At 39.4% G+C, this 15277-nt stretch overlaps 2 protein-coding genes across 2 annotated transcripts; one reads left to right on the top strand and one right to left on the bottom strand.

The window, feature by feature from the left end:
- Positions 1–1129: 1129 nt before the first annotated feature.
- Positions 1130–8436, bottom strand: LOC124286429 (PDZ domain-containing protein 11-like). The gene is made up of 7 exons (XM_046722806.1): positions 8245–8436; positions 7679–7765; positions 7009–7065; positions 5688–5738; positions 5510–5557; positions 3381–3441; positions 1130–2270 (listed from the first exon to the last, which is right to left on the bottom strand). Exons 1-7 carry the CDS (start codon positions 8335–8337, stop codon positions 2182–2184), a joined length of 486 nt encoding a protein of 161 aa, XP_046578762.1. The 5' UTR covers positions 8338–8436; the 3' UTR covers positions 1130–2181.
- A 781-nt stretch (positions 8437–9217) lies between these two features.
- Positions 9218–14383, top strand: LOC124286421 (40S ribosomal protein S3a). The gene is made up of 7 exons (XM_046722796.1): positions 9218–9373; positions 10468–10571; positions 11815–12002; positions 12198–12323; positions 12632–12714; positions 13479–13588; positions 14215–14383. Exons 1-7 carry the CDS (start codon positions 9237–9239, stop codon positions 14340–14342), a joined length of 876 nt encoding a protein of 291 aa, XP_046578752.1. The 5' UTR covers positions 9218–9236; the 3' UTR covers positions 14343–14383.
- Positions 14384–15277: the final 894 nt, after the last annotated feature.

The raw sequence follows: 15277 nt of genomic DNA, 5'->3' as shown, positions 1-15277 counted from the left end.
ACTGAGTTAATGTGGCTTTCCCATCCTTACGAGGTACCCACTTGCAGTTGGGTGGAGTGGGACACATAGTCACAGTACTTTGTCCAAGTTTTACTGCACGTTGCTGTACCCGCAACTAGGTGTTAGCATGTATTCATGTGGCCACCATCTGGTCATCTAACAAAAGATTCATGGGTTCTTTTAAGTGCACAGGGTTGTGTACTGTACACTACCGGTTGTGACAACACTGAAAGAGTCTGCACACAAAGTTGACTCCAAGATTTCTCTACACCCAGTCACAGGTGGGCTCGATCACTGAACCTAAAGCTCGCTGGATCACTAGCCTGGCACCTTAAACAGCTCGCCCACCACTCCCCTCTTGGTTGGAAAAGACAGACAAAAATACACTGAGGTACAAAAGAAAGTACACAGTTGGGGGGGATTTAAAAAATAAATTTAAATATTTTGAAAAGTGTCTACTAGATTAATAGTGAGTAAAGGTTGCTGAGTCTGCGATATTCCAGCTGCATCACAGTTGTCTGACCAGAGACAGGTACCGACAGCACGATCTGTGGTCAAGGTAACGGAGGCACAATATTTCAAGAGACAGAGCAATCTTAACACTATGTTGTCACAGGTCTGTCATAGTATCAGAGTTCTTAAAGCTATGTTGCTTTGTGGAATGGGGTACAGGTCAACCAAACCAGACTCTCAAATCTCAGGTTCTGTGGCATACTTGAACTACTGGCAGACAATTTCCTGGGGAACCATAGTGACAGGTTGAAGTGGTTTACTATCAGTGTGGTTTTCTCAAACATTTTAAAACAAAGTTTGGGTTAGATCCAGGTTAGCAATTGATCTTCAGTAACCCATGCTTGTCGTAAGAGGTGACTAACTGGATCGGGTGGTCAGGCTCACCGACTTGGTTGACACATGTCATCGTATCACAGATGTGTGCCGCCGCTGGAATATTGCTGAGTGCGACATTTAACAACAACTAATCCAATTGTGTAGATCGATGCTGATGCTGTTGATCACTGGATTGTCTGGTCCAGACTATTATTTACAGACAGCTGCCATACAGCTGGAATATTGCTGAGTGCGACATTTAACAACAACTAACCCAATTGTGTAGATCGATGCTGATGCTGTTGATCACTGGATTGTCTGGTCCAGACTATTATTTACAGACAGCTGCCATACAGCTGGAATATTGCTGAGTGCGGAGTAAAACTAAACTCACACACTCACTCTGATAGCTACTGATCTGAATAGATGTAGACTTGGACCCTCTATATAAACCTGACATCAACTCAGAGATTCATTCCACAGTAGATGGTCCAACATGATGCAAATGGTTTGGGTTTAGTTTGGGTTTAGTTTGTCCAGAAAGATGCTGTATCCATGTACCATACAGATGAAAGTATGGACGGACTGCAAATTACAATGGTATCAAATATGCAAGCAAACAATACCACATGCTCAAAATATAAATTGTTACCTTACCAAAGTGTGAATGTGGAAAAATGGCATAGCAAAGTGTGTTGATGAATATCTAACCAAATTAATGTAGAGATGGTCAAGAAACACTCATCATGAACGACCTGATAAACAATGTATTGGTGAGCAGGACAGGTGAAATACACGATATATGATAAATATATGCATCAATTTTACAAATGAGCAGCACATTACAATCAACTGGTAGGAGACAACATGTCTTGTACTCGTCAGTTCCGATAAGAATGTTGATAAATTATCTGGAGTACAAAACTATAACTGTACTGAGCCAGCATCATCTTTTGATTACAGAACCTTCGTGGGGCAGTGGTGTAGCTCAACAGTAAAGTGGCATCAGAAATGGCTTCAACACATTTTCCTAATGGGTGAATCAAACTTAGTCCACTTGTCACACTGAAGGACAAAGTTTTGATTAGCCCATAAGGAAAATGTGTTGAAGCCATTTCTGATGACACCAACATGTCAAAACGACACCCACTTGATCATGTTAACACATCATACAGTCAACTGAATCTTATCTATGAATATACATCAGAAATGAATATACATCGCCCCAGACACAAGACAAGATGTGAAGAGCGACATGTGTCTTGCCCTTACGCCGTGAAGCGCTTCTAATAATAATTAATGAAAGTTGATATGAGCAAGAGACTAAACACTGGTGATTTCTGTGATGACCCATCATGTAGATCCATGATAAGGGTCACCGGTGCCAGGTCGATTCACTTGATGTTGAGCTGGTCGGTTTTTATCATATGTTTTATCATAACCTGAAAACGGAACCAAGAATGTCAGTGACTCTGGGTCATGTATTGTGAAAACAAACAGGAACTAGCAATACCAGGCAGAAACATCAAGGACCACCTGACGAGCAGCTGCTAGAAATTAAACCTGAAATATGTACATATATACTGGATATCTCTGTGAAGGGGGAACCGTCTCATGTACCGGGTAGAACATCTCATTGTTTTCTAGCTGTATCACTTAGGTTCATGTTGCGATGTCAATCGCTGAATCGGCATCCGATAGCCACTGCTGTTGTTTGACAGAAAACTTTGCATTTCTTCCAAAAACTGTTCCAAGAAGTTTTTTGGTCTATGAACTTCTATTGTATACAAATTCCTCATTCATACATAATGCAAATTTATTTTAAACTAGCCTCGCCTCAAACACAAAAGCGCAGCCAGCTGACACAATGAAAACAAAGAGTCTCTACCAATGTCGTGCCTGGGGTAAACATGGGTAGGATGGTCTTGAATTTTCTGTTACAATTTTGTATATCAGTGAATTTTACATGCATATTTGATTTAGACAGTGATATATGTTACTTGGCTGTCTGTGTGACCTACCAGCCCCAAAAGATTTAACTAACATATTTGGACAGCTCATAAAAAGTCTGAAATTCTACTGGCCCTCAGAATACTGCTAACATTAGTCAAGCTGACTCAGGATAGCAGGTTAGTGTCAACCTGTGTCCATATATACAACCTAACTTGATCAATTCCGATGGTATGTTCGGTGCTTAAACTGCCACTCGGGATATGGGATATACCTCGCCATCATGTACAGAGAGGTGAAGCCATATGGGCCATATCACCTCTCAATGTGTTGAATGTTGAAACAATCTCTCACCATATGGGTAGAGGGATGAAAGTGTCACCCACCATGTGGGAAACATCTCACAGCCATGTGAGTATGAGTGAGTTAAGTTTTCCGCCGCTCTTAGCAATATTTCAGCATTATCATGGAGGTGGCACAGCAGAAATAGGCTTCTCACATTGAGCCCATGTGGGGAATCGAACCCGGGTCTTCGGCATGACGAGCAAATGCCTCAACCACTAGGCCACGCAGCCATGTGAAGTGGTGAAACTAATACTCACCATATGGAAAATATCTCACAACCATGTGTATGTTGGTGTTCATCTTGAGAATCTTCACAGCCTGTGTGGAAAGAAAAATATATCAGATACAAAGACATGTGTCAACCAAGACAGCGAGCCTGACCACCCGACCCGTTAGTCACCGTTTTCGACAAGCATTGATTGCTGAAGATTAATTCTAATCCGGATCTTCATGGGTAATAAAATACAACTTATGTAAAGAATGAATGAACTGCACTTTCCTGCAAACTCAGTAATAGTTTTTATGTGCCCTTTCTCATTACTCTGTATATGACACTAAACCTAAAGTGAGGTGACCTAAAGTGCCAATCAACATTTGTAGTGAACCTGATACACTATTTAACTCTGGAAGAGAACCTAAAGTGCCACTTAACAATGGAAGTGAACCTAAAGTACCATTTAACACTGGAAGTAAACCTAATGTACCATTTAACACTGAAAGTGAACCTAAAGTACCATTTAACACTGGAAGTGAACCTAAAGTACCATTTAACACTGGAAGTGAACCTAAAGTACCATTTAACACTGGAAGTGAACCTAAAGTACCATTTAACACTGAAAGTGAACCTAAAGTACCATTTAACACTGAAAGTGAACCTAAAGTTCCATTTAACACTGGAAGTGAACCTAAAGTACCATTTAACACTGAAAGTGAACCTAAAGTGCAAGTTAACACTGGAAGTGAACCTTAAGTGCCATTTAACACTGGAAGTGAACCTAAAGTGCCATTTAACAATGGAAGTGAACCTTAAGTGCCATTTAACACTGGAAGTGAACCTAAAGTGCCATTTAACACTGGAAGTGAACCTAAAGTACCATTTAACACTGAAAGTGAACCTAAAGTGCAAGTTAACACTGAAAGTGAACCTAAAGTACCATTTAACACTGAAAGTGAACCTAAAGTACCATTTAACACTGGAAGTGAACCTAAAGTGCCATTTAACACTGAAAGTGAACCTAAAGTACCATTTAACACTGAAAGTGAACCTAAAGTACCATTTAACACTGGAAGTGAACCTAAAGTACCATTTAACACTGAAAGTGAACCTAAAGTACCATTTAACACTGGAAGTGAACCTAAAGTGCCATTTAACACTGGAAGTGAACCTAAAGTGCCATTTAACACTGGAAGTGAACCTAAAGTGCCATTTAACAATGGAAGTGAACCTTAAGTGCCATTTAACACTGGAGGTGAACCTAAAGTGTCAAATAACACTGGAAGTGAACCTAAAGTGCCAATTAACCCCAGAGGTAAACCTAATGCACCATTTAACACTGGAAGTGAACCTTAAGTGCAAGTTAACACTGGAAGTGAACCTAAAGTGCCATTTAACACTGGAAGTGAACCTAAAGTGCCATTTAACACTGGAAGTGAACCTTAAGTGCCATTTAACACTGGAAGTGAACCTAATGCACTGTATAACAATGGAAGAGAACCTTAAGTGCCATTTAACACTGGAAGTGAACCTAATGCTCCATTTAACACTGGAAGTGAACTTAAAGTGTCAAATAACACTTGAAGTGAACCTAAAGTGCCAATTAACCCCAGAGGTAAACCTAATGCACCATTTAACACTGGAAGTGAACCTAAAGTACCATTTAACACTGGAAGTGAACATAAATTGCCATTTAACACTGGAAGTGAACCTAAAGTACCATTTAACACTGGAAGTGAACAGGATGCACCAATTAACAATGGAAGTGAACCTAATGCACCATTTAACACTGGATGTGAGCATAAAATGCAAATTAGCACTCGAAGTGAACATGAAGTGCCAATTAACACTGAAATAAATCTAAAGCACTATTTAAAACAGGGAGTGAACCAATCACAATATCAAAAACTGGAATTGAATGAAAGGCAACATCTAGGACTAACTGATATAAACCATTAGTCTTTGTCCAGTAGGTTTTCCAGACTAACTTACAAAATATCACAGAGACTCAACCACATTATCACGACTCCAGTCATGTTCCCATCATTGCCTTCACACGGCCGTAGTAGTCAGCTGTTTTATTTTATTCAGTCCTGGCAACATAGGAACTATAAACCAAACCTGTCACAGGTTGTCATTACTGACATCTAGATAGTTTTGCTTACAACTTACCTCACTGTGGTCAATACTTTCAAAGTCAATATCATTCACCAACAAAATCTGAAAGGAATCAGAAAGATGTATTTGATCATGTGATCTGTTATTAAGGAACTTGGTCATTCAACATGTTAATATGAACTGTTTACACAGCCGGAGAATATTTATCATTCTCTTTGCGTAAAACTCTCACCTGGTCTGCTTCGTTGAGTCCAAGACGGTCGGCTTCACTGTTTGGCATCACCTGCAGACAAAACAACACCTGCAGACAAAACAACACCTGAAGCAGGTTCCCTGGCAACTAGGTCACTGAAAACCCATAACAAAGTATCAGCCTATCTTTGGGTGGGTTTTTCTGTATTGATTTGATAATGAAATGGATGACAGAGATAGACACTTGCCTTTAGTCCATGAGTAGAGACAACTGAAAATCTAGACGGACTAATTGTTTGCTCCCCAAATCTAGATATGTTACACAACCATGAGTCTGAAATGAACTGCAGAGAACATGGATGTGCCCAATGGTGTCTACTGTTGGATGACAGATTTGTTTTTGTTTGTTGTGTAACGAAATTCTTAGCAAATTTTCCATATATATGATGGCAGACTGCAAATAATCAAGTCTGGATTGGACAATCCAGTGATTGATATCATGATGATTAATTTATCCAATTGGTATATGATGACATTCATCAACCAAGACAGCAAGCGTGAACACCTGATCTTGTTAGTCTCCTCTTACGACAAGCATAGGTTGATGAAGACCAACTGTAACCCAGGTGCCACGATTAACTAAATGAGCTCTACTAGAATGGGAGATACATTACTTGTGTCATCCAGCATGTTCAAAGCTCAAATTTCTGAAATTCTAGATGGGAACACATGTACACAAAAACTCAAGTTATACACCAGATTGATGGTTCAAAACCTGAGAGGTGACATGTCCCTTCTCAGAAAATAAACATTTCTGTATAAGGGAGGTAACTCTCAAACAAGCAAAAGCATTTACCTGGGAAAATGTCACAACTAAAAATAATGACACATTGTAGAAAAATGTTGTTTTCTTTGATTCCAAGAAATGGTTATGAAATTACAAAAATATGGATGTTTTTTTAGTTTCGAACTCTGTTGTTTCTCAAATGCTTGACTTACTCCTTGAAAATTCTGTTCCATTTTGTTACCTTGACCAATATAAATCATTTCGTGCAGGTTTAGTTTGTTGTTTCATACAACGCTCAGCGATATTCCTATAAGATGGCTGCCTGGAAACATTTAGTCTGAACCAGACAATCCAGTGAATGATGCCATGAACTTCAAACCAAGCACATTGGCTTGGATGATAAGCATCATATCGCTTGACCACCCTACCTCCATTAGTCACCTCTTACAACATGTTTTCATCAATTCTAATCCAGATCTGCTCGGCAGAGGCATGTAATGTAACTGAGTGAGAAACATGGGGATCATCCCATACATGTTACCAACTGCCGGGATCACAACAGGATCTCACCCACCTTAGACACATAGACTCCACAGTAATGTTCCCGGCCACCTCGGATGTTGAAGCCAAGCTGAAACAATGGACAAGAGCAATCTGGACACTCATGGACAAGAAACATTTAGGATACTGTACACTACAGGACAAGGGCCATCTAGAATACTGTACACTACAGGACAAGGGCCATCTAAATTACTGTACACTACAGGACAAGGGCCATCTAGAATACTGTACACTACAGGACAAGGGCCATCTAACTACATCCCATCTCTCCGTTGTTTGTTGGTTTGACACGGAGTTCTTTTACAGATTCCCAGTTAACTTTTAGTTTCAGCATGGAAATCAACATGTAACACAACTTAGTAACTTAGTAATATTCCCACAATACCATAGTGGCTGACACCTGAAATAGTCTTCACATGCTGGGCCTTTCGCATGGTGAGTAAATACAATAACTCTGTCTATTTTCAACTGACGGATATAACAAACTGTTGTTTTTGTCCCGACCATTTGCTGTATATTTTAAATGTAAACATGTAGATTGAACTATGGATATAACAAAAAGACAATTCGTGGTCTCTTTAAGTTTGTTATGACCATAGTCTACAGTACATTATTACTACCTAGCTACCCAACGTCCACTCCTTATAAGGAAACTGTAGGAATATGTAATGAAGAGTACTGACTGCCTCCGAGGCTCGTTCTCGGATCAGCTGAATCTTCCTTGGCAGGAACTGTCTGTGGTCAGTGCTGTAGTCTGGGTGGTCCATCCTCTGTCAACAGATTTCAGTAACAACATCTCATACACTGGTAATTGATGTTAGGGAATATGCTCAAACTTATGAACAAATGAGTAAGTGAGTGGGTATGGTTTTACACCGCTTTAAGAAGTATTCCAGCAATATCACTATGGGTGGCACCAGATCTGAGTGAACAGCTTAACAAGGCTACCCTACCACCCATATTTTATATAGTGCTATGTCCCTATCACGTACAATATACCTTGATGACTGTTCCTTGCGTTACAAGCCTGTGTTTTGCATAAGTAAAGTTAAAATACAAATGAATATGTGATAACTTTCCATGACTGTTAAGACCACCGTTCGAACAAACAGATTTTCAGCGCGCAAATATTGCCGTATCTTCCTACTGATAAAACTGCGCTAATAAGAAAATGCATTCTGCATTCAATGAGAGTGTATTTATTTTGCTGATCGAAAATTGGACAGTATATTTTCGCCGCTTCCCGCACCTCTGCATATGGTATCCAAGGTGGTGGATATTCGTACTCTGGTAACCTTGGCATATGTTCTATATGCTCTGGGTAACCCTGATTTCCAGACATAATAGTGTCAACCGGAACAGTTTGACAACTCGCAGAACTTTAATAATCAACTGGATCGCCTCGAACAAAGACTGGGTCCCTGCATCAGTAGATGATCCGATGTTAATGCGCAAACCGTAGCAAGCACACACACGGAGAACTAGTTTGCAGTGCCTGACCCGTACGAAATAGTATTTACTTGAAAACTATTTCAAATAACTTTTCACCTATTTCAAATAACTTTTCACTTGTATAAATCATTTGACATACTATCTAATTTAATGGTTGAATACATTTTATATTAGGTTTTACGGGATGGAAACTACGCAGGACAAAATGCAGCACCAGTTATTATACAATAGTAATGAAAATATTTGTTCACGGACCTTTTCTTCATCAAGACTTATCCCTACCTACATTTGTAGAACTCATATTAAATGTGTGTTATGTAACAAAATGGGATATGTTGCAGTATTCAAAACCATATGCGGTGTGTAGTTTCCTTCATTTGCGTCTTTGACGAAAGATGGCAAATATATTGACACCCTAAGGGACCGTTCATAATTTATGGGGGCATGATGGTGATTGCAAGGGGTGTCACCCATTTTGTTCAGGGAGCTAGGGGGTCATCAATTTTGTACACACGTTCTTGGGGGTTCCAGCAATTTTGTAGATAAAAATATGTTTAAAATTATGCTAAGAAATTATGGAAAGGGGGTCATTGATTTTGTACATGACATGCAGGGGTCACTTATTTTGTACATAAATTTTAGGGGGGGGGGGGTCATTCACATTGTACATGCTTCTCCATAAAAATCATCATCACACCTCCACCCCCAAGTCATAAATTATGAATGGTCCCTAAATATATGTATACATTGTGATCACCCGAAAATCCCGTATTGTATGTTGAGTGGTGTATGGCAAGTAGTATTCTTATTTCCCACAATGCTTCTCGGTCGCTTCTAAACTTCCTCTTTACAAATTTGGCCACCATGGCGGTCGGAAAAAATAAACGACTGACTAAAGGAGGCAAAAAGGGTGCCAAGAAGAAGGCGTACGTTTACAATTACATATTTGTTAAATGACACGGTCATTCTGTAATAAAATAAATGATAAGTAAACCGCGATGTCTGCATTATGTACCCGCTTTTAATGGATAAGTAGCAGTACCCCTCTTATCGCACATGAGTTCCTTGCACCAGTTAAGGGAAATACCACACGGTTTATGTCCCGGTTCGTTGTATGTTTTTCAAAGATCATCATTATTATGCCCTTCTGAGGACAATGGTGTTGGTGGCCCCGTGTTGGATTTGTCCATCTTCGCACAAACATTATCATATCCTACAAATGTTACACACTTGAGACCAATCCGTGAAGTTGCTAATGTGGTAGCACTTGACAAATCTAGTTGATCTGGGATTTCGGGTGGGCGTTTAGGTATCTTTTCATGTTTTGTACCTATTGATCATGAATGGGGAGTACTGCACTTTACCGGGCGCACTGTTTCAGATTAATTAGCGTTGCTGGGGTTCCCTAACCCCTAACCCTTTGGTGCCTAACCCTAAGGATCGTAAAGGGTGGCATACCCTAACCCTAAGGATCGTAAAGGGTGGCATACCCTAACCCTAAGGATCGTAAAGGGTGCCATACCCTAACCCTAAGGATCGTAAAGGGAGCAGCTAGGGCTGCGCCCGGTAAAGTGCATTCTAGCACTACACTAAATTCAAAAGTGCTGAAGACAAGGCATTTTGGTGCCCTGAGCCATTTCTTTCATTTGACAAACCGTTTGGGTGAAAAGTATGCAAATCTGTATTGGGTTACGTGTCTTGCTGTTTGTTTCAGTTCAAGATATATATATCAGCAGACTATGTTAGGTAGTACATCAGTGTATTTAACCAACAAAGATGTACACTTCCCTTTGCTATGACTTGAAAAAATGATCTGTCAATTTAATGACTTTGCCCTACCTGTTTAGACATTTACATTTGATATTTTTACACTTTTCCATTAACCTCCAACACTCTTCTATGTCATTAAATTTTTGGGGTGTTTTTTAAACCGTTAAAAGACTTCTAAAGGTTGATGATGAACCAATTTCAACTCTGTTTGTTGCTATGTATATGTAAATGCCATTTCTTTTCTTTCCAGAGTTGATCCCTTCGCAAAGAAGGACTGGTATGATGTGAAGGCCCCTTCTATGTTTGCTGTACGCCAGATTGGCAAAACCTTGGTAACAAGAACACAAGGAACAAGTATGAGCATTTTCACTCTCTAAACATTCTGTCCATGTTTGTAGCATAACTGAAGTGGTACATAGCATATTTGGTGATCTGTTTTCTTTATCAGTGCATTAGTCAGTCGTAAAATTATATTTTTGTGTGAAGAGTAGTAGTTATTCTTGGCCAGTGATGACATTCGTGCACCACGCTGAATTAATTCTTGAGGATTTGCCTAACCCACTGAATCTTTGTCTGAGGCCCTCTGATGACATGATCACTGACTATTGTACCACTGAATGTTTGCTTGCATATTTCTTGTAAGGGATTTGGTGTGAGAAATGACAAAGCCACTGATCTTTGGAAGCCTTCACTGGACGATTCACTACAGATCAAAACTGTTATTGTGCACACAAGAATCTGGATTGCCAGTCAAAACGTTTTGAAATACTATGAAATCTTGTGATAAACATGTGAAACATGCTAAAGATAGATATGTTCACCTGTATGGCAAAAACTCATCAAAATCAATCATGTTTTTAATGCATACTGTAAATCTGAATTTAAATGACTTCTATCGACAACATATATTTATCTGAGTCTTACAGCTGTTAAAAGCACTAAGTACAAGAAGATTTTTCTACGCTTAGATCCTGTATTTCTTGTCACAAAATAAAATGACGGATGGCATGTGAGAAAATGTAATATAAAAATGATAGAGAGACTTCCAGAAAGTTATTTTCTTTTCTGTTCATCAGTAAAATGTCAACCAACATGCTATCAACTGTTTTACCATTGCTTAAACGTTTAACATGCCAATGAAGATGGATGTAAATTGTTTGTGTGTTCACCATGCACATGTGCATATTCCCCTTCCTGCAGTCAGCATCTTTATAGCCTGTGATGACATTCGTGCACCACGCTGAACCTTTATTGAGGATTTGCCTAACCCACTGAATCTTTTTCTGAGGCTATTTTATGTTGCTGATATCTTTTTATCATGATTTTTGCCGTACCCTTTTCTTTGATGAATCATGGTTAGATTACAAGAATGATCTGACACTGCATATAAAAGTGGATGTATGTCATGATTTGTATTACCCTGGAACATTTGGAACATTGGAAACTTGTATCACAAACAAATTTATGATTAAGGTATCCATCAGATAAGTACTAATTATGAAAACATGGAGATCAAATGGATTGCCATGTATATAATAAAACTTATCCCATCAATTTACTCTCTTCCATCATGCTAATAATATTAATTTTGTTTTAGAAATTGCCTCTGATGGACTTAAGGGTCGTGTGTTTGAGGTGTCCTTAGCTGACCTTCAGAATGATGAGGTTACCTTCAGAAAATTCAAGCTGATTGCCGAAGATGTTCAGGGCCGCAATGTCCTGACTAACTTCCACGGCATGGATCTTACACGCGACAAGCTCTGCTCCATGGTGAAGAAATGGCAGGTGAGTAGTTTTGGCATTGATTACAAGATTTGTATGGTCAAAACATTGATACTCAGGAATAGCTCTGGCCCATGGCTCTAGTTGCTTGAACTGTTGACAAGTCAGCTCCTCTGAAATATTGTGCTTTTCGAAGTTGCTAAGAGTGAGAGATTACAATCTTTCTGATTATGGTTAACATACTGCCAACTGTTTCAGACTTTGATCGAGGCTCATCTGGATGTGAAGACAACTGATGGCTACTTGTTGAGGATTTTCTGCATTGGTTTCACCAAGAAGAGGGCCAACCAGGTGAAGAAGACCTGCTATGCCCAGCACACACAGGTGAGTTGATGTGGGGAAACATCGTCCTGCATTCCTACTCTTACTAATTATCCTATTTTTATCAAATTTCTTTCTATCTAGTAAGCTAAGTCCTTCTGTTTACTGTTTAGGTGAATATTGTCTTGGATTAATGCAGTTGAAAATTCTTCTGAAGCATAAGAAAAGTGTGTTCCTTTTGAAGTTAGTTTTCTTGTCTTGGTAACTTAGGCTTTCAGTAAGTGGAATTACTTTTTTAACATTGATGAAGTCTTTACATGGTTTTGAGGACAAAGTCTGCTTCTATTATTAGTTATGTGAATTGTTTTCAGATCAAAGCAATCCGCAAAAAGATGCTTGAGATCGTCGGCCGAGAAATCACTTCCAATGACATGAAAGAAGTTGTAAACAAGCTGTAAGTTGGAATGCTGCTTTTGAGATGAAATGTTAAATTAGTGACCCCTCTTACACAGGTGTTTTTTGTGGACAGAAAATATACCAGTATCCCATGCTTTTGACATGAAGCAGCTAATGAATATAAGGGGCTTAGTCTGGGTTAAAGTGGTCATTCATCATGCCAGAGAGACGTCATCATATGAGCGAAATATTCTCAAGCACGACGTAAAACCCAATTTCACCTCACCCACCTCGTGCCAAAGAAACATGTTTGATTCCCCAGATGGATACAATGTTTTAAGCCTATTTCTCATGTCCCTTGCCGTGATATTGCTGGAATATTACTAAAAGTGATGTAAAACCATACTCTCACTTAACACAATGTGCGACCAGGTTGGTTGTGTGTGACTTAGTGCAGTGCTTATGCAGTCACTCAATTATTTATAGGTCTTTTTAACATGACTGGAATACCACTACAGTAACACATTTTCACATCCCCCTGCACTTGGCCAGTGATGACATTCGTGCACCACGCTGAATCAGTTCTTGAGGATTTGCCTAACCCACTGAATCTTTGTCTGAGGCCTGAATTAGGAGTCAGGGCAAGCATGTGTGGATGTGCCTGTATCAGCACTCAACGGGGTGGGGGGGGGAGAATATGTGCATCCTTGAACAGCTTTGATTGGTCAGTTGGTTCACAGACATAGGTAATGCTGCAGTAGTTCTCCTTTTTAATGATGTTGCTGCTGTAGAGAGTTCACTCACTTATGTGTATGTCAACAGGATCCCCGACAGTATCGGCAAGGACATTGAGAAGGCATGCCAGGGGATCTACCCCCTCCATGATGTGTACGTCAGGAAAGTCAAGGTTCTCAAGAAGCCCAAGTTTGATGGTTGGTTATTTTTGTTTGTTCAGGGTTGTTCCTGGGAAAAGTCATTAAATATTGGTTCATAAAAATCTTGACATCTAGAAATAAGCCCAGTATATACTTTGTTCATATTGAACAGACGATGCAAGAAATCATGTTAGTTGTGTATTAAGTGATATAGTTCTGGTGTAAGGGGTCACAGAACCCTGAGAACCATTTCATGTTGTATGTCTTGGGTCATGTGATTATTGACACACTTAGTGTGAAATAGGCAAGTTTTGTTTGTTTTTTATGAATAGTCTCAAATTTTCTAGACTTGTTATGTTTGGCTTATTGTTATGTTTGGCTTATGTTCATTCCCCATCTAAAATTAACTGTTGACTTGAAAACTGTATCACCTTACCATCTATTGAGTGGCAACAAGGTGTTAAAGCTTTTTGAATATGTTGGAAGTGATGTCTCTTGTGTCCTTTGACTTCAGCCTCTGTTAAAATATGGATATGAAGGATCACAGTCTTAAGTAATGAGATGTTACTGTGTCAGTAGTTTATGGTATAAGTTGTGGAAATCAACATGCATCTATATTTTCCCTCTGTACGTGGTTATTGAAGCTTTGTGTTGCATTCTAATGCTGGCTGTTTGTTTTCCAGTGGGAAAGCTGATGGAGCTCCATGGTGAGGGAAGTGGAGGTGGCTCTTCCAAACCCGTGACGTCCGAGGGAGGCGAGGGAGTGACCCGGCCAGAGGGATACGAACCACCAGTCCTGGAGTCGGTGTAAACTGTGTACATGGGAAACAAATAAAGCTGTCGGAGGAGAAATTATTTGTTCTTTCATGATTGGAGGTACACCTGTGAAGCAGTCACTACATGTAATGTCTACACTGACCAGTACACAATCTGTGTATGTTGAAAGTTGCTATTAAAGGCATGGCGGATCTGTTAATGGTGTGTAGGCCACAGGCAAACACATACTACCCAATATAAAAGCTTTGCATTGCACACACACACACTTCTATGAAGAAGGTACTCACACCGATTTTACATGGAGTCCTGTATTTGAGGGACCCTGGGACTCACTTAATTTTCAGGGGTCCTGGACAACAAATTGGGGGGTCCAGACACTTAAATATTATTATTAATACTGTATTGTGTATCATGATCATCACATTGTTACAGTAATTAGATTGTAAATTATACTTTAACCCAGCTAGTGGCAAACACGACATTCTCATTATGCCACCCCATTTGTCATCGTAATGATCCAGTGGTAGTACATGGCACATACTGTTTTAGTTTTAGAGAATTGTCTGACATTAGGTAAGTGTCAAAGAAAATTGATTATTTGTTAAGTTATTAGATATATTCTCATAGGAAAAATTCTTCCAGTCAGGATAGTGTTGGTTATATATAATTCATATGAAAAATGAGTAATGGCCTTTACTTTCATTGTATCACATAATGCTGATGTGACTGACATAGTATATTTGCCAACTTCTGTAAGTAATCATTGTAAGTGCCTGTTGTGAAGACAATTAGGGTTTGCTGTTCCCGTTTCTTGATGAAAGGAGACATGCAATTAGAGTGCTTGATACCCAATAAGTGTAATTCCTAATCTATACCTGGTCACATGACCTGCGAGGACGTGACTCCGGGTCAGTGGTCGAACATTACCAAGCACATAAGTAGCATATACATAACTCAAAACATGCACCA

Source organism: Haliotis rubra, unplaced genomic scaffold, assembly GCF_003918875.1.
Source record: "Haliotis rubra isolate DU_JTF1 unplaced genomic scaffold, ASM391887v1 Scf382, whole genome shotgun sequence".
Lineage (NCBI taxonomy): Eukaryota > Metazoa > Mollusca > Gastropoda > Lepetellida > Haliotidae > Haliotis > Haliotis rubra.
Note: the sequence above shows the minus strand (reverse complement) of the source record. Positions and strands in the feature narration are given on the sequence as shown.